Source organism: Capra hircus, chromosome 14 (genome assembly GCF_001704415.2).
Source record: "Capra hircus breed San Clemente chromosome 14, ASM170441v1, whole genome shotgun sequence".
In the NCBI taxonomy this organism is placed as follows: Eukaryota; Metazoa; Chordata; class Mammalia; order Artiodactyla; family Bovidae; genus Capra; species Capra hircus.
In genome coordinates this window covers 79,113,310-79,132,627 of record NC_030821.1, presented here as the reverse complement: position 1 = coordinate 79,132,627, position 19,318 = coordinate 79,113,310, and the positions used below count along the sequence as shown (strand labels likewise).

Genomic DNA, 19,318 nt, shown 5'->3' with positions numbered 1-19,318 from the left:
CTATAGAGAGAATGCTCAAACCTCACAGGTGAAAAGGGAAAGAACATGGGCAGAAAAGGGGCAAAAGATATGAAAAGAGATTCCTCTGCAGGCTGTTCGGTGGCACAGGGCATGTTACCCCTGGGGAAGTGCAGAGCGAGCCACTGAGAGGTGTTGGGCACACTGTTGGGGTGGCCACAGCCACAGTAGTGGCGACACGGAACACTGGGGACACGGAGGAGGCAAGGCGAGTTACTTGTGAGCTGTTTGTGAGGCGTGACCAGCACTGAAAGGAAGGGGAAAGTGGTTCTCCCAAAGACCCCATAGTGGAAATCTCAGCTGGCTCTAACTGTGAGGTCCCTAAGCAGATAGCAGGGAGGTTTTACTTTCTGAAATTAATCTTCCAGCTTCCAAAGGAAAATTGCCTATTAAATGGATGGCTCCTGAGTCAATCAATTTTCGACGTTTTACCTCAGCTAGTGACGTGTGGATGTTTGGTGAGTATTTGAGAACTTCTGTGGTTAAAATTACAGTTCATATGTTCTACGGAATAAACTTCGCGCTGTCTGATCAGAGTCAGAAGTTGGTTTGCCCTTCCCTGCCCTCCCCCCTCATCACACGCTGTCCTCACCCATCTAACGCGGGCCTCTTCCTCCCTCATGGGGGTAAGCTCTTTGCTCCCTTCCCTCCTCTCTGCAGCCTTCTGTGTGGCGTCACTTTTACGTGAGTGATATTAACTGTTGACCTGCCCATCAGGTGACATGATGGCCCCCAAATCCAGCGTGTCTGAGACTGACTGCCCTTCACCTCTCTCTGGAGTTTGGCCTCCTTCCCAGCCTGTCTCAAGGCTGGAAGGCTTGTCCCTCCGCGTCCTGCAGCGCTGCTGCTCGCCCCCACCAGCTCTGGTGGCCCCTGCCATCCCCCTCCTTCCCTCTGCGTCCCTGCAGAGCCCCCAGGCGTGTGTGCGTGTGGCTGACGTTCATCCTGCTGCGCTTCTTCCCTCTTCCCACCTGCATTTTTAAATGACTCACCTTTTTGGTGTGGATGATGCTCCGTCTCCGCCCTACTTTCCAGACATCTCATCCTGACATCCTTTCCTCCCGTTGAAACTGGTTCTGAGCTTCAGGGTCGCCTGACTGTCCCCTTTCCACGTGTGCAGCAGGTGTGCCACCCCGACGTGGGCTCCCTCTCTCCGCTCTCCCTGCACTTCCTCTCTCAGTCACAACACGCCCACGTCGATCCCATGCGTGGTCCTCTGTGCATATTTCCTCTGCTGGATCTCAGACAGCTTCCCAGGAGATGCTCTTAAGTTTATTCACCTTCTTTTTCCTGTAAAGAAAAACAACTTTATGTTCCTCAAGTATGTGTTCTCATTTTTTCTTCTGCTTCTTTGTTGTTGCCTTTCAACAACCACTTGGTGCCTTAACCCATATTAGGTGAAAGAAGGAATTCAGTCAGACAGGAAACGGTGCCCTGAGATTGGAGAAGGGGCTGCAGTCCAGTTGGCTTCAGATCCTAAGACCTCACTGTCTGCTTTGCGACCCATGGAGCAGGTTGCTTAACCTCTCAAGGGAATTCCACATATCAGGGTCTGCGATGCCTGTTTGTTTTTTTTTCCTCTTCGAATTTCTGGCGCTAGGCTTTGTGATGCATCAGTGGCATCTCACAGTTGGTGTCATTCTTGTGTAGACTTGGTTTTGTTCATATCGGTGCTACTTTCTTGTCTGAATGAGTTTAAAAGAGCTCTTTGGTAAAAGTAAAATAATTCTAAGAGGTAACAGAGGATCCCATTATAATTTAGTTGGCAGCATATTCCTTCCCTTTCTGGTAATGTAAAATAATAATGCATCTTAAAATCCATAGCATCTTAGATTTCATAAACAACAGTTTTTAAAAAGATGTAAGGTGTGAGGATTAAGGATGATGTAAATTTCAAGTAAGAGTTCCAGGCACACATTGAAGTCTCAAGAAGTGATACCTGGTGTTATCATTACTAGTGATATTGTCATAATTACTGGTGAGAAAAAAAACAGAAGTAAGGCAGTTTTTTTGGGGGGTGGGGTGGTCATACACTCTTTGAAACCATTGGCTTTTGGCTAATTTCAGATCTAATTCACATTGACGTGAAGTTGTGCCTTCCTGTCTGAGGCACACACCAGCTTAGGTGCTGAAGATGCCGAAAGACAGTCACAGCCCCTCTGCCCCTGCCCTGGCACCAGGTGCACAGGGCACGCTTGTGGTGGGGCAGACGGGAGCTTCCAGGGTCGGGGGTGGCGGGCAGGGCAAGGAACTCACAAAGGCACCTGCAAGAGGAGAGCTGTGATGAAGATGATGAGCAGTGTTGAATCTAGAGAGTTCAGCACCAGCAGAAGCTCCAAGGGGCATGTTCTCGGGCACATCTGTGTGGCCAGCACGCCAAGTGACGGGGCCTTGAGAGAAATCTGAGAGTCTGAACGCGTGAAGACTTGAACTGTAGGGTTTTCTCTGTCAGGCCTTGGGTCAGCTGCTGTGGTCGTGAGCAGGTGGGACTAAAGTGGAGGGAAATCTAAAATGCATTAGCTCACTGAGGTATGCTGTGAGATACCACTATAGCTGGGGGCTGGGGTGTTTCCTGGTGTAGATTTTTTTAAAGGATAAACCTCTTAGACAAATGATGTTTTTTTTCTTGAAAATACTGTTTCATTATTCCCATCCTACTAAACTAGTGTTTCTGTTTCTGTTTGATAGCAGAGCTAACTGAACGCTGCTTTACTTGGCCCGTGTGCCAGCTCTGAAGTCACTCCTGAAATGTGGGAACTGCCCTCCTCCTGCCAAGTTCACGGCTGTGTTTTTGTTCCCGCCCCACAGGTGTGTGTATGTGGGAAATCCTAATGCATGGCGTGAAGCCCTTTCAAGGCGTGAAGAACAATGATGTGATCGGGCGCATCGAGAACGGGGAGAGACTGCCCATGCCTCCCAACTGCCCTCCCACTCTCTACAGCCTCATGACCAAGTGCTGGGCGTACGACCCCAGCCGGCGGCCCCGCTTCACTGAGCTCAAAGCTCAGCTCAGGTAGGAGTGGGGTTGGGGGCCGGGCCTGGGCAGGGGTGGGGGCAGGCCTTGGCCGCCTCTCCCTGGCAGATCCTCTACTCAGTACATCTTGGGCAAGCATGATTACGTTACTGATTTGTGTTTATTTACACCTCGTTAGTCTTAGGAAGCACGTGTCTTAGAGTCTTCCTAAAGTTGAGAAGGTGATCAAATCTCCCTGGCCTGACTGCTTGGCACTGCTCCCGGGTCCTTCCTGACCTGGTTCCCGCTCAGCTCTCCATCTCTATGCACACACTGCACCTTCCGCTCCAGCTGCACCCAGCCCCTGACCACCTGGACCTCCCCGCACTGCTCGCTGCCTTTCCTTCCACCCCCTGCCCCCCCCCGCCCCGTTTGCCCCCGGGGTGCCCCTCTTCAGTCTTCACAGCCCAGTTCAGATGTCATCTCCCTAATCCCACCCGCCCCCAAAAGAGACAGGCTCATCTGTGTGGTGCCCTCTCAGAGCTTGTGTGACTGTAGCTCAGACACCCACCTCGCCTGCTCGACTGCCTTCTGCGGCCCCTGCTCTGTGCCAGGCACCGCTAGACCCAAGCCTGCAGCAGCCCTGTCCCTGGAGGGAGCACACGGCACTCCTCAGTGTGCTGAGTGTCCTGAGGCGCTGCAAAGAGCTGACCGGCCAGTGGGCAGCCTTTGTCCAGGTTACGCATTCCTGTAGCCCCGGGGCAGAGCTTAGGAACAGTACCTCGTCTGTGCTCAGGAACCAGTTGTTGAATTAAGTCTAGATTGCGGCTTGATACTTGAATCAGCAGGACACTTTAATATAATACATAATCCAGCCAGCCAGTACCATGGTTTAATATGCCAAATCACCTGGCTCCTATTTGGGGTACTCCCTGATCTTAGGTAAGTTTCTTTATTTGCTGTATTTCACAAAATCACTGAATGTCAGGGTGCAGAATCCTGGGCAGCTCCTGTAGCCTGCCCACACCCCCAGAGCTTGAACCCTCTCCAGCCTGGCTCAGCACAGGCGGCTCAACACAGAAAATGATTCCAGGAGGGAGCAGGGCCTGGGTGCGAGGTGGGAGCCAGTTGTCCAGTCAGCAGCTGTTGTGCTGCGTCTCCTCGTTCTAGGCTAGGCTCTGTGGGTCCAGCGGGAGCATGCACAGTCCTGACCCCGGATCTTGAAATCCGGCAGAGGAGGCGGGGGTTGATGTCCTTGGCCGCACCGTGACTCCCGCGACACCCACCACCCGACCACCTCGATCCTGCTACAGGGCCTCCCTGTGATGGCCCCTCAGGTCTCTTGAGACCGCTTTCTCCAGGCTGAAAGTCTCCATACAGTTCACCTGTATGCACTGCCACTGTTGGGGCATGCTTTATTTCGTGGTTTGCTCCTACGTGTGTTGGTTCCTTGTTGACCTTTCCTGAGTTTGAGTTTCTGTCCCTGAACCTCTCCACTTTGATGCTGGATGCCGCAGCTCGTCCTTCCCCATCATTCGGGGTATCGACCAACTTCTCGTCCCCTCAGCCCCTTCTGGGTTCATTGTCTTAGCCCCCTGTGGCTTTGCTCCCAGCTCCATCTGCCATTAGCTTCGGTTCTACCTTTTCTCACCAGCCCCAGGCCTGGGCTTCCCGCTGCACAACACTGTGTATCCTGGAGCACAGCTGCTGCGGCTCCTCCTGCCTGGCTCTTGCCCTTGCCTTCTGTGGGTCATGGTGGGGCCTTTGTCTCCACCAGCATCGGGAAGCCATCAGTAACTCCCTGCCTGCCTGCGCGCACCAGCTGACCCGCTAGGGAATCCTCACCTCCGTGTCTGCAGACCCACTCCCCCAGCCCTGCACGCCTCACGCGTCAGTCTTAGCCGAGCTCCCTGCTCAGGACAGCTTTCACTGGGTTCCTGCTGCCCCCCTGTCAGTTAGAGGCTTCCAGAGTAGCAGTTGGGGCTCCTTGAGTCTCAGCCGGTGCCCTCCTGCCCTTTCTCACACCGTGGCCACGCTAACCTGCGCCTCTGCCTGGAAGGCGCCCGCCCGCACCTGCTGAGATGGGCCCTGGCATCCTCCTTGGCCTCCTCCCTGCTCTGCCCGCAGGCTGCCCGGAGCTCTGGCTGCTTCTGGCCGTGCTCGCCCTGCGCAGCCCCAGGTGGCCGTGGCCCGGTCCAGTCAGCTGCCCTAACACTGGGCACCACGTGGCTGGGCCGGTGCTGGTCACTGGGCAGGAGGACCAGACACTTTTCCTGCCCTCGAGGAGCTCACAGTCTAGTACGTCTCATCCCCTACTAGACTGAAGCTCCTTGAGGACAGGGATCGTCATACTCACCTTGGTGTCGCCCGACCCCCAGGCCAGGCTCCGGGACCCAGTGAGGACCACACAGCCGCCGAGCCCATGCTCAGCACACGGCAGTGCTGACGTGGCTGGAGGATGGTGGCGTGAAGGTGGGGTAGCTCCCCAGAGTGTCCCGGGTGAGGGTTTAGGGCAAAGTGCAAGTAATTTACACACACACACGCGTATAAAAACATCAGGTCTCAGGTTATAGATGTTTTCTTGTGAACAGGTAGCGCAGGTCATTGAGTATTAGTTTATCCTGTTTGTTTTGTATTAGTCAGAAATGAAGCTAAACTTTGTATTTGAACATGTAGAATATGGCTACCAAATAAACCAAATAAAATATAACTTTGTAACATAATAGCTTGCCTGGATAGCTATATATAACAATGAATCACAAACAAGAAAATAGAATCTTTTAGTGACTTTTCTGAAAGTTTTATTATATGCAAGATTCAAAGAAGATAATAAATTTGGGGGAATCCTCATCCCAGGTCACTTAAAAATGTTCCCCAATCCCATTCTCCTTGTCTGCCGCAAGAGAAACAGTGCAGACAGACTCAGGTTCTCATGGGCTCCTCTCCTCTGGGATGGGACCATCGCTTGTTTTCACTGTGTCCTAAGAATAGTGGCTCCCAGAGACTCTTCTTGGCAGAGGGTCCTACTGGGATGGGTCAGCTCTGACCGGAAGGCCAGTCCCCCTCCTGTCCTGGTCCTTGTTCGTAAATGTGCCTCACTGAGGAGAATGAGGTCCAACTCTCAGCAGCCTGTTGGCAAGTGTAAGAAATTCCTTAGTAGGAACTTTCTCATAGTGTGTGCGCTAGCGTTTCATACTGTGTTCCTGACAAGTTATAAGAGTGCACTGAATATTCTTTGAGTGAAGGAATCATTTAGTCCCTTGCTGATTCAGTTCATCGTGTGGCAGATACTGTGCCAGGGAGACCACATAAACCACGGGTGTATTTTCCCCTTTGGAGGTTATGTTCAAAGTCAGCATTGCTGAGCAGCGCTCTGTGTGACTAAGACATCTGTGCTTCCTTATAGGAAGAGATTGTCAGCTTTATCTCAGGAAAACATTTAACATGTGGCTTCTTAAATCCCTTTTAGACAAATGAATGCAATAAATAAAGTTATCCATTTAAATTTTGTACCTTAGTTTTTGTTATTTAAAAAATTGTTTGTTGACATGCGAAGATGCGAACTTACAGACATGCCAAGAAGTAAACTCATTGAATTTTCATAAATTGGGCACAGTAACCAGAACAAGAAAACAGCATTGCCTGCACCCCGGAAACCCACTAGAGAGAGACCTCTTTGCAATTAGTGCTCCCCCTCCAAGGGTAACCACTCGCCATCGGTTGGTTCTGCCTGTTTTTGAGCTTTACGTAAATGCTGTCATTCATTGTGTACTTTTTTGTTTATGACTTATTTTTGCACAAGACTTAGTTTGAGATCACTGTGTTATTCAGCTGGTTGTACCTCATTCTCGTTGCTGTACGTGCACCAATTATGACTACCGTAGTTTCTCTCCTCTACTACTTTGCATCTTGGAGCTTTGAAACACAAACAGCATCAACACTGCTGCTGTGTGGACATACCAGATGTGTCTTTGGGGAACATGTGTGCACAAATGCCTGGTGGGTGCATGTTCATGCATCTGCATGCGTGTAGGCTGTAGCTTTATGTACCAACAGCGCCTGTTTTTCTAAGTGGATGCGCCTGTGTAGCACCCCTGGCAGTGACGAAAGCTCCTGTTGCTCCGGCCATGGTTTTTTTAAACCTTTGGGAATTGATCCTTGTTTCTAAGCGTGTCGTTTTCACATGTGAAGGGTAGGTTAAATGTAAACAATTTACCTGATCTTTCGATCCTAAAGAACACTGACCTAGTAAGTGTCTGCCTGGAAGGCCCCCCAGTCCCTGGGCGCTTCAGGAAGCCCGGTAAACTGACACTGTGTTCACCGGGAGCAGGTCTCCATCCTCTGCAGTCACCCGTAGAAATCACAGCGTTGAAAACCAGCGTGGACTGAGTGCCGTGAACTCTCACACAGTACTTCATCTGAACCCTCATGGTCCTTGGAGGTATAGATGATGTTGTCATCATCAGGTTACAAGTGGGGAAATGGAAACAGGCCAGGTGGCTGATTGACCGCGGGTTACGACCTGGGATTCAAGACAAGTCCACCTGAGTCTGGGGCACAGGCTGTCAGCTGTCACGCTCTGCACTTTGATCTGAGACCCAGCTAAACTCAGTAAGCTCTCCGGCTATGATTATGACTGGTGGGCAAACTCAACACTGTTCAGTTTAAAAGGAAGAAGAAGAAAGAAAAACACTGTTACATGGAATTTCTGCAGCTGGTTTTCTTAAATTTGCTTGCATGTCGGGTAGAGAAAGTCCCGCAGAACAAAGGCAGCATCTCTGGCTTAGGCGCAGGGCCCCCTCAGGGACTTTGAAGGGTCGTCACTGTTGTGCTGTCCGTCTTGTGTGTGCTGCGTCTGCCCGCTGTGGCCCTCTGTGGTCCCTGAGTCCGTAGGAGCAGTGTTGTCAGTTTCCGTGAGGCTGAGTCTCCCAGGGGCCCTGTGGCAGCCGGAGGCAGGCCGCCCAGCGTGCGTGAGCCAGGGCCTGGGCTTGCCTGCTGAGTCCTCACCCTGTGTCTGCACTACAGAGCCTTGTCTTCAGCTTGGGTCTGCGGCAGTGCTGGCTGTTGTGTGTATGTTGTTGCAACTTGATAGTGTTGTGTTTGCTTCTTAACTTTATCATACAAAACTGGCCTTCGAGAAATCTGTTTGACTTGGAGGAGGGCATGGCAACCCACTCCAGTATTCTTGCCTAGAGAATCCCTGTAGACAGAGGAGCCTGGGGGGCTACAGTCCATAGGGTCACAAAGAGTCGTACACGACTGAAGCGACTGAGCACACACATGACCTTGGGCGAATGACTTAGACTCCCCGAAAGAGTGGAATCATGAGTCCTACCTACACTCCAGGACTAGATAAAGTCATCTAAAATGCGTTTAGTTTTCATGCTTGTGGTGGGCACACACACTTGGTAAGTAATAATGAAAACAAAGCTTCATCTGAAGATCCACAGGGGACCTGGAAGTCTTGGGCACAGAAAATGATTGCTGTTTTAAAAAAAGCTAATTATTCACATTTAAAAGTGGTTGCTATTATTGTCCAGATACCAAAATGCAAGGCACATCTTTTTGACATTTTGTAGATATCTTATGGACGTTTTCTGTGGGCATTTTTTTTTTAATCCTTTCTGATTCTTCATTTATCCTAAAATGTGAACTCTAGATTAAAAACTCCAGGTTTGACTAATAACATGAGATTACTTGTGCTTCTTTGCTGTATTTTTCAGGTGGTTTTGTATCTGCTCCCAAAATTCCTCTCAAAGGTGGTGTCTGAATTCCCCCTTAGTCATCACATCAGCATTTTCCTTCTCGTTGCCATCTTGCTGGTCTCGATCTTATCTAGAAGAGTAGCCTGTGTTTCAGTTATTCCTGTATTTACAGTGTAAAATGTTTGGGGCCTTAGCCTTCCCAGTAATAAAAAATAAATAGTACGTATAAATTTAATAGGAACTTAATGTACAATTTAAACAGTTTTCCATGAAAAATTACCTCATACCTGTTCCTTCCCTGTGGGGACCCCAGACCCTGATGTTCAGACCTTTACAGGTGTGGTTTTGCTTTACCTTCAGCTGCGCAGCTTGGTTTTGCATGAAGTAAACAAATTTCTAGGGAGATTTAAACTTAAATTTCATAAAAGTTAACCCTTTGTACTTACATGGCTTCACAGACCATTTACCTTGCTGGTCTCACAATAATTCTCAAGGATGAGATACTGTTGCCCTTTTCACTCAAGGCTCAAAACACCCTGTGACCTGCCGGGATCATGCAGCCAACACGGGGTGGGTGCAAGACCCCAGCCCTCTTCTCCCCAGCCCAGAACGAGCGTCCTGGTCTCTACTCCGGGGTGGCCCCTCCCCACTAGGGGGGTCGCTGGCCGTCCCGCCCCTGCACTCCTCCTCATTCTTTTGGCTTCCCCGCCTTGTCTTGTTTGTAAGAGAACTTTGGATGAAGCTCCCCCCGCAGCTGGGATCCACACGTTTGCCAGTTATCATCCAAAGGCCTCCCCCGGCGCCCACAGCGAAATCCTCACACTCGCCAGGCAGCTGCCATCACTCCTCCCTTCACCCGTTTCTGGCACAGTTCTCCTCTCTCTGTTCCTAATCCCCTTTCCCCGAATGTCGCCTTCAGGGTTCTCCCTGAAAGCTTGGAGAAAGAGTGGAGCAGACGTGGACAGCTGCCCTCCCATCTGGACAGTGGAGGACCGGTGGCTGCAGGTTAAGGGGGCGGGCAGGCAAGGTGGGTGCGGGGGCTCCGGGACCGACGGGAGCAGCGCTGGCTCTGTGTGGGTCCCCAGTCCCTGGGCATCTCACCTAGACTGGAGGACGCAGCAGCCCCTGGGGCACCCAGTCCGTTCTCGGTGAAGGGGGCTGGTGCTGCAAAGCCACGGGCTTACCTTCTGCACCTCTTCCTCTCGTTTAACCACCCCCCCGCCAAACTTGCACTTTAGAAATACCATTTGTGTCAGACTTTAGTGATTGCTCTAAGTATTAAACTGTATATCTTTAACTTTTCACCATCTTCCTGTTCAGTCGCTCAGTTGTGTCTGACTCTTTGCGACCCCATGGACTGCAGCACACCAGGTTTCCCTGCCCTTCGCCATCTCCTGGAGCTTGCTCAAACTCTTGTCCGTTGAGTTGGTGATGCTGTCTACTTAGACTTAATCTTTGTATTTCACTTTAAATTACTGCCTCAATCCTTTCTGCTTTAGATATCATATATATTCATATATGTTAGTAATCTTATAAGATTCCACTTTGTGTTTTAAATAGCCTTTTAAGGAAAGTAAGGGGGTAATCTTATATTTAACCCCAAACAGTGCTCTTTGTTCTTCCCTAAAGACCTTTCTTGAATTATCTATTGAAGAACTTCTTTAGCATTTCTTGTGGTGTGAACCTATTGGTTATTTTGGGGGGGTGGTGGTGTTTTTTTTTAATCTGAAAATGAATTGAGCTTCATTTCACTGTATACAGAACTCTGAACTGATGGCATTTTTCTTTTTTTTTTTCTTTCCCTTTCAGCACCTTAAAGCTTTCTTTCACTGTCTTCCAAGAAGTCACTGGCCTTTCAGTTTATTCTTCATCTTATGTCATGTGTCATTTTTTTCTGGCTGCTTCCATGATCTGCTCTTTATCTTTGGTTTTCACCAGTTTATAACTAGGATGTGCTTGGGTGTGGTTTATTTACTGTATTTGGGCTTCACTGAACCTCTTGAGTCTGTAAATGTGTCATTTCTTCAGCTATTTTTTTCTGCTCCAATTTTTCTCTCTACTCTTAAAACTCTCATTCTGTGTATGTTAAATCTTTTGATAGCGTCCTTCAACAGTCCACAGACTCTGTTCTTTCTCTTTTCCCCCAGTCTTTTTTCTCTAAGTCCCTCAGACCGGATAAGTTTTGTTGATATATTTATCCTTAGTCTCCCTGACTCTCCTCTCATCTCCATCCTACTGATCATCCAGTCCCATGGAGATTTTATTTCAGATATTCTGGTTTTCGTTATGGAATTCTCATTTGACTCTTTGTTATAGTTTCTATTTAACTGTTGACATTTCCTATCTTTTCATTAACTATGAACGAATTTTCCTATATGTCCTTGAAAATAACAGCTCTTTGAAGTCCTTGCTTGCTAATTCCAATTTCTGAGTCACCATTGGAGTCAGCTTCCTTTAGATTTCTCTTCCTCTTGAGACTGGATTACATTTTGCGTGTTTGTGTATCAAGCGGTTTTAGATTATGCCCTTGACTTGTGGCTGATAAGTCTTGGCAACTCTGGATTCAATGTCATTCCTCTGAAGACTGGTTGGTTGGTTGGTTGATTTATTTAGCAGGCAGCTAACTAGGCAGGTCTCAGTTGCAAGCTGTCTCCATTCTATGAGCTCCAATCTCAATTCAGCTGAGTTCAGTCTCAGCTGGGCCGCCTGGAGCCTGCCCTATATGTGCATGGTACAGGGGTTAGCAAGTGATTCAGGCAGAATTTATACTCCGAATTGGAAGTATCCCCTCCCTGGCTCTCTTCTTCCTGGCTTTTCCCCCCCTCATTTTCCACCAGCTGTGGTGACCCAAACTCAGTCCTCTGGTTCTTCAAACCAGTAGGATGGCTGCCAGCTTTTTGGCCAGTGGCCATCAAAGTGGGACCTTGCCCAGTGCCATTCTTTGCTCCTAGCGCCCCTCCCCCCAGAGGCTGATTGCTCAGTGCTGTCTGAGGCCCTAGTTGTTGTCTAGGTTGTCTCTTCTGTCCTAGTCTGCAAGAGGAGGGGTCACATAGGAGCTTCTCCAACTTGCCCAAAATACCAGAGAGGTCACCATTTTAAAGTAAGAGTCTAGTAGAAATAACTTAAAAATAATTTTGAGATGTGTGACATCGTAGCGAAGCAGAAGTGCGTAACTTCCTGAGGTTTGAGACACATAGTAAGTAGAGAGAAATGCAGGTTTTGTGTTCGTGAAACAAGATGCTGGGTCTGCTGTGTGTGTTTATAAGAGAAAGGGGAGACCCCTGTGCTGCAGCACCGAGGTTAGCGGTGGCTGCAGAGACACCATCCCACCATCCCAGCCTCGTCTCAGGCCTCCAGACTTGTTTTCTGCAAAGATCCCTGGGCGGGGGTTGGGGGGAGTGCTTGTTGAAAGGTCAATTCCATTCCTTTGTGGTGAGGTAGTGTTGGGTAATTATAAGAGATCATGTTTCAAAACTGGTATTCCCATGAACTTGCTAAAACAAGCCATTTCCCTCTTGGCTTTTTTTTTTTTTTTCCTTCGGTTTCTTGCTGCTCTTTCTCTGGGTATTTTCCAGATTAGCCTAAGTAGCTATGAATCCAGACTGATTTTCTGTCCAAAGCAAATTTTGTGATGTCATCATAAAATCACTATGTTTAGGTGATCAAAGTACAATCTTTTTTCTTTTATTTTTTTAAGTTATTTAAGCATAGAAGAAGTGTGGTTTCAAAGGAAAGAATAGCAGTATAATCGCTATCAGGAAAAACACTGCAGAAATGAAATAGATTAAAAAAAAAAACCCAAGGCATGTTAAAAGTACAGAACTAGATAGCATTTACTGAAATGTCCTACTGGCTTCCTTCCCCTACTTTATTTCTCCATCCTAACAGTGAATGGGACGGACAGTGTCGTTCTTTATACATGAGGACACAAGTTGAGATGGCCCAGCTGCCTGTGGTTACCCAGCTGCCAGCTCTGTCCCTTCTACTGGGACGGTGGGAGCAGCTGGTCACCCCCTCAGGATCGGTCGCCCCGTCCACTCAAAAGCTTGCACTGGAGATTTGCTTTAGTATCTCCGCTTCGTGGTGGAAATGAAGAAGCTGTCAGACCTCTTTCTTGCTCTCCATGAAAATACCTTAGACGTGAAGTCACATCCTGGGAAACCTCTCCACGGCAGCTTGCGGAGCCTGGGAGGCCAGGTTCCCGGGGTGCTGCTGCCGGAATCAGAGCGTGCTTTCACATGTTCACGTCCTTTGACTCTGAGCCGACGACTTGTTTGACTTTTTTTCCTAAAGTAAGGAAAGTAAAAACAAAACTCACGTTAAATAGTTTTTTCCCTCTCTGCCCAATTCTCTTCCTAAATAAGGCTCGTGGATAAAACAAAGAATGATTACCACGTGCTCTAATGTTTGTTAAATGAGAAGTCTTACTATCTTATATTTATCTCTCAGCGGGTTTGAGACTTAGAAACCACCGTCCCAGGAAGAACCATGCGGGCTCATTGCCAGTTCACATTAGGCAGCTAAAAGCTCTCAAATGGAATGTATTGCTACTAAAAATATTTGTAGTTTGGGAAAATATGTTTAAATTTGACCTCCTTGACACTCTGCACATTCCAGTTTTTTTGCTCTGGGTTCCTCAGCGACTGTAAAGAGAAAAGCTCAGAAATGTCTCCATGGGCACTCTTACTCCATCTATGGAAGACTCTTCCCCTTGTAAAACCAGATTCTTTATGAGTTATTTATATTCTGAGCTGCTCTAAGCAACAAATTACTTCTTCAGAAACATTCTGACATGTTATCTTGGCTGTGAGGCTGCCTGGTTACCCCTGCATTCGTGCCCAGTGTAGCAGGTGATGAAGGATTGAGAAGGAAGACTCAGAAGGGAGTCAGTGGGTCAGAGAAGAGGGGCACCGTGAGTGTGGGTGCAAGGGTCGGGGTTAGGGGAGCCCGAGGGGCCTCCCGTGATCCATTTGGAGGTGTTTGTGGGGGGCAGTCACCTTCAGGTCAGGGTGACCCAGTTCAGAAGACAGGCCATATAGGTTAAAGTGCCTTCATGGGGGCTGTTTGAAGTAGAGTTCCCATTGCCTTTAAAAATATGTCACACTTGGCCTTCTCACAGCTTGCCTGTATTTTAACAATTTGAGGAAGTTTTTGTTTTGATTTTTGGGATTTTTCAGTTGTTTAAATCTACAGAAATTTTGGAAATTCTGATTTGGAGTCTGTTACTTATTTTGAGGGTCAGGTGATTGAGAGGAGGGTGCTCGTGATCAGAGGGGGCCCCTCTCTCAGGCCGATGGACCCCTGCTCTCATTGGCCTGCCCATGTCCCCTGTGAGGAGTGGGCCTGAGGCGCGCCGTCTCCCTTGGCGGCCCACACGCACGCTCGGCCCATGCTGGTTTCAGTGCCCGCTGTCCCATCGTCACTGGAGCAGTGTGATCCAGGGTCCGTGCTCACGCTGGGCGCGTGGGAACGGGCAGTTCTCAGTGCAGTGGGGGCCACAGCCTCTCAGACAGGCATACACGGCACATTTTGACCCATGAATCATGGGATCTGCGCCAGGTCCCCACGGTGCTGGCGCTCGGGCACAGCGCGCTGCCTCGAGGGTGCCACCGGTCCTGCCTTGTCGTTTAAAAGCTTTGTGTTGTTTTCTCAGCCATGATTGTCTACATGGAGTGGGAAGGAAACCGAAATCATATTTTGAAAAGGGGATGGGCTATTCTGACTAAATTTTGCTTTTCTTTAAGTGCTGATGTGGTCATTGAGGAAAACATTCCCTTCCCTTTAAAAAAAAGAAAGAAAGCCTCCCATGTTTAGTGAGGGCTTGCTGACTCAGGGTGGTCGGGAGATGGATTGTGCATCATCTCCTGCTATAGCTGCATGAGAAGCAGCCTGCCCTTGCCTCCGGCAGCCAGAGTGTCTTCTGCAAACAGGCGATTCCCAGATTAGAAGGGGAGGCTCTGGGGCAGCTGACCTCACTCTCTCACGGACGCCTCCCTGGGAGGCTGGGGCTGAGGCAGCCTCAGTATGCAGCTGTGGGGCGGTGGGTGGGGACAGCTTTCTGCGCCCGGAGGACAGAGGTCCCTGCTGGCCCAGGTTGGGGTTGGGGGGGTGCCGGCGCCTGGGCGCCGAGCCCTGAGCTGCCTGGTGGGTGAGCAGCCGCGAGACCCGGTGGTGAGCTGTGTGTGTGAAGGCAGCAGGAATTTCAGAAGAGTTTCCTTTCTTCCTGATGAGACGAAGTGCTGGTTAAAGTGAAAGCTGGCAGGAAGGTAGTCCGGGCCGTTTGGGGCGTGTCTCCTATAGCGCTGATGTGGTGCCTCCGTGGGGCTTGCTCTGGGAAACGGTCCTGCTGAAGGGAGCCGGGCGTCCAGACCGTCCATCCTGGCTCCGCTTTGGTTTTTCAGCTTCTCCCTTCCCAGCCAGCTGTCTTTCCTTACCTGGGCTGTGGCTGTGAGCGGACCTGCCCTTTGCATCCAGGCTTCTCTGGAGTCCTTCTGGGAAGCTGGAAACCCGATCCCCTCTCCCTTTCTCATTGGGGCTCCTGGTGGCAGGGCGGGTCCTGAGTGTTCCAGCTCCTGGCAGCAGCTCCCTCACATCCTGTGTTGTCTCCCCAGCACAATCCTGGAGGAAGAGAAGGTCCAGCAAGAAGAGCGCATGAGGATGGAGTCCAGAAGGCAGGTCACTGCATCCTGGGACTCCGGAGGGTCCGATGAAGCGCCGCCCAAGGTATCGAGGCCCCCACCCGACCTTGGCATTCCTCCTGCTGACTCTTGAGGGTTTGGTGTAGGCAGCTGTGTGCTATCTGTGTGGAGAAAACCAAAGAGCAGGTTATTCTAAGACCACTGCAACTTTGGTTTTTTATTTGCTTCTCTGAGTACCACCCTCCTGTGCACTCATTTTCCTAATCTGTGCTGCAGCCTCCAGCTGTTTGAAGCCATGGATGATTGGATTAGATGTGACCTCCCAACTCCCTGACCCCCACTGTGCCACAACCCCCCCCCCACCGCCCCCATCATCAGGCTGAAAGGAGCACGCCTGGCTTGGGGGTTTCTCTTGGCAGAAGTTGGGGACCTAAGCCATAAATGCTTTACTGTTTGCTTTGTTTTGAGAGGAGTCTGCTTCTACCTGACTCTGTCCTTTGGGGTTTGGTTTTCTTCTGCTGAGAACCTGGAACACATTTTCTGCCCTTTTCTCGCCTGTGGCCAGTGGCTGAGTTGTCTGTGGAGCAGACAGTGCGTTACATCCGCTTGTTGACCTCGGTCAGCAGAATCCCGGCCCTGTCCTCTGTCCTCCCGGCCTGCAGCCGGTGGCCAGGCCTCCGCGCTGCACAGCCGTGCTGGGGCCGGGAGGCCCTTGATCGTTCCCCTCAGGTCAGGATTGTTTGTCCTCCTTTTGCCATGGACAGGATGGTGTTTTCACACACCAGCTTGTTTGCAGAGAATAATCCAGTTCAGATCATTTTCTGGACAGTATACATAAAAGGCTTTTTTGCAGTTAATGGCTAACTGCTATTTGACATTTGATGAACTAAAAATATATTAAAAGAACTCTGACAATTCATTCCCTCTTTGAAAAGTGTTCAGAAATCTGTTTTAACACAAAGTGCTATTAAATATTGTACCCGTTTTTTTTCCTTGGTCGTTGTTTTAAACTGTGTAACAGGAAGTATTATTACGCATTTAGAGTAAATGCAGGTTATTGACCAAGTTCTTCAGAACTTTAGAGGTGAAGGTTTCTGTAGTCTGGCTTCCTCCACCAGTGGGAGAACTGAGGCCCAGGGAAGGAGGGCCACGTGCGTTATTTATTCTGAGGGGTCTCTGAGCCAGTTAGTGACGAGAGCAGAACATTTCTCTGTCTCTCCTCATTTAGCAACAGTAGAATCGCTAGGTCCCCACTAGAAAGCTATGAACCCCAGGTCCTGCAGCCTCCACAGGCTCCTGCGTGTATACAGGTTTGCCTGTTTTCTCAGCCACAACTGTGGAATGGTTCGGCACTGGAGAGCCTCGGAGTTCATTTCTCAGGCCCAGAAGTCAAGTGGATCTACTCACAAGTGGCTTAGATGACTGAGCAGGTTCCCTGCTGGTTCCCGGCCTCACTCTCTTCATCTGTGAAATGGGGGTACCAGTGTTCCCTGCCTCTTAGGGGTGTTGGGATGACCAGATGAGATTGTGTGTTCACAGCACGTGTTTTGGTTCCAGAAGTGTGAGGAACTCTGTGTGGTTGGTGATGAGCACCAATGATACAGCAGTCCCCTAAAACTCACAAAACTGAAGAACCTTTTCCGTCTAAACGTGACTTTGTATCTCAATCTCTATGATTTTTAATAATTTTCATGTGGCTGAGTTTTGAAAGCTCTGCTATTAAATAAGTTCATGGGTGGAGGTGGAGGTAGTTGGGCTTCCTTGTATTACAGAACAAAGGTGAAGCCAGCTTAAAATTTTAAATAGCCTCACATTTGTTTCTTTAGGACATTTTCAAAGTATATATTTTGAGGCTCTTTTCTGTAATCAGAAATTGTTCTAGCCTTTAACATGGGTCAGCAGACTACCCCACTGCCTGTTTTCTGTTGATGAAAATTTATTTTATTGTGTGAACTTACCCCTTCCCTTGTGTTTATTCATGACTAGGTCCCCCTACACAGTCGAACCTAAGTGGTCCAGTTACTTTGTGGCTCAAAAAGATTAAAAAATTACTCTGTGGGAATTCCCTGGCAGTCCAGTGATTAGGACCTGGCATGTTCAATCCCTGGTCAGAGAACTAAGATCCCACAAGCTTTCTTCCATTCATGAGTTGTCTTTTCACTTTCTTAACCTAGTTATTTATAATGCAAAAGTTTTTAATTCTGACCAAGTTCAATTTATCTTTTTTTCCATTTGTTGACTAGTTTTTGGTGTCCATTGCCTAACCCAGGGTCACAAAGGGCTTCCCTTGTGGCTCAGTTGGTAAAGAATCCACTTGCAAAAAACAAACAAACAAAAAAAAAGAATCCACTTGCAACACAGGAGACCTGGGTTCAGTCCCTGGGTCAGGAAGATCCCCTGGAGCAGGGAAAGGCTACTCACTCCAGTGTTCTGGCCTGGAGAACTCCATGGACTGTTTAGTCCATGGGGTCACAAAGAGTTGCATGTGATTCAGTGACTTTCACTTTCACTTTAGGGTCACAAAGATTTACCCCTGAGCCGCCTTCTTCAAAGAGTTCTATCGTTTTAGCTCTTAGGTTTAGAGATATGATCCATTAGAATGAATTTCTGTGTATGTTGTGTGGACAGGATCCAGCTTCATTTTCACTTGTGGTATCCTGATGTCCAGCATTATTTGTTGAGACTGTTACCCCAATGAAATGTCTTCACACCCTATATCATTCTTTCCAGCTAAGCTCTTAGAGAAAATTGTTTTTTCTATTCTTTTTAACAAAAGGCAGATTCACCAAAACAATCAAAACACTATTCATATGGTGCTCTGTTGATCTGTCCACAGCCCAGCAGACCTGGTTATCCCAGTCCGAGGTCCAGTGAAGGATTTTACCCCAGCCCACAGCACATGGTACAGACCAACCACTACCAGGTGTGTATCCGCTGCAGGTGCAAGGAGTGTTCCTTTGTTCTTCACGTTCAGAGTGGGGCGGTAACACTATGCATACTGATACTGATAAATCGACACGTGTGTCTTCATCAAACAGGAACAATTCTCTGCCAAGCGCCAGGTTTCCTCACCTTGATACGGACAGTGATAAGGCATTTCCCGCAGGCATTTTTGCCTTGAAAGGCTCATTTGATCCTTTCATGTGGTTGGGAGTTACATAGAAAAACTGCCTTTGATGGTTGGAAATCTGTTTGCTGTGAAAATTCCTAAAAGTTCTCTGGCAGTAATATATCCCTTCTGACTGAAACATAGTAACTGATAATAGCATTTCATGTTTAGTAAAATATTTTTTAATTAAAATATTCAAATAAACTGTGAGAGCTGTCTATATAAGTTATTTAAAAGTTTACTGTGTGTCATCAGTATGGAATTTTGGTATAAGTCAGCGCATAGAGATCTTCACTGAAAGGTGTGTTGATGTTTGGAAATACAGACTTGACTGCACTTTATCTCATTAAAAAGTAGCTGACAGTCCTGCCATCCAGAAGCAGCCTGATGAGTTAGGGAAGCAAACTCTGATTCCTTTCTCTCTCCTTCTTTTGATTGAGCAAGAACCGTACAGAGAAACGCCTCCTACTTCCTTTCTGCCTTGCCATTTTTCTCCACATCCAACTAAACACTCTTTCTTTGCCCGCACCATCACTGTCAGACTGTGCAGCCGTGTCTTTCCCACCACCTGCCCTGGTTCATGAGAGGACAGGCCTGCGGGGGTCTTGTTTCTTCTTCGCTGGGGGCGTCACGGTGAGCTGGGCAGGAAGGGGCCTATAGAGCGACAGCTTAGCCGTGTTTCTGGCCTCCTGTTGCTTCTGTGTCTGAGGATGGTCTGCGCTCAGCATTGTAATAAGTGTGCAAAGTAGAGAATGTGTGCTTTCCTAGTGTACATTTGCACTGGCTGTCTAAGCTAACAGATGACCTTTCTCAAGGCCATAGTTGAGAGTCCATTTCCTTGCTTTACTGGCTTCTAGAGGTGCCTGCACTCCTGACTCATGACCCCCATTCTTCC

General features: G+C 48.7%; 1 protein-coding gene and 1 non-coding gene across 20 annotated transcripts in view; both read left to right on the top strand.

The window, feature by feature from the left end:
* PTK2 (protein tyrosine kinase 2) overlaps window positions 1-19,318 on the top strand; it is a 189,657-nt gene that overhangs the window by 150,137 nt on the left and 20,202 nt on the right. For all 19 annotated transcript variants that reach the window (XM_018058634.1, XM_018058626.1, XM_018058616.1 and 16 more), the window contains 4 exons: window positions 387-476; window positions 2,827-3,031; window positions 15,288-15,399; window positions 18,151-18,237. In XM_018058634.1, the coding sequence (XP_017914123.1) occupies window positions 387-476; window positions 2,827-3,031; window positions 15,288-15,399; window positions 18,151-18,237 (494 nt within the window). The remainder of the gene's footprint in view (window positions 1-386; window positions 477-2,826; window positions 3,032-15,287; window positions 15,400-18,150; window positions 18,238-19,318) is intronic.
* MIR151 (microRNA 151) lies at window positions 5,236-5,329 on the top strand. Its single transcript, NR_129600.1, has one exon. It is a non-coding gene; the product is annotated as a microRNA 151 (primary transcript).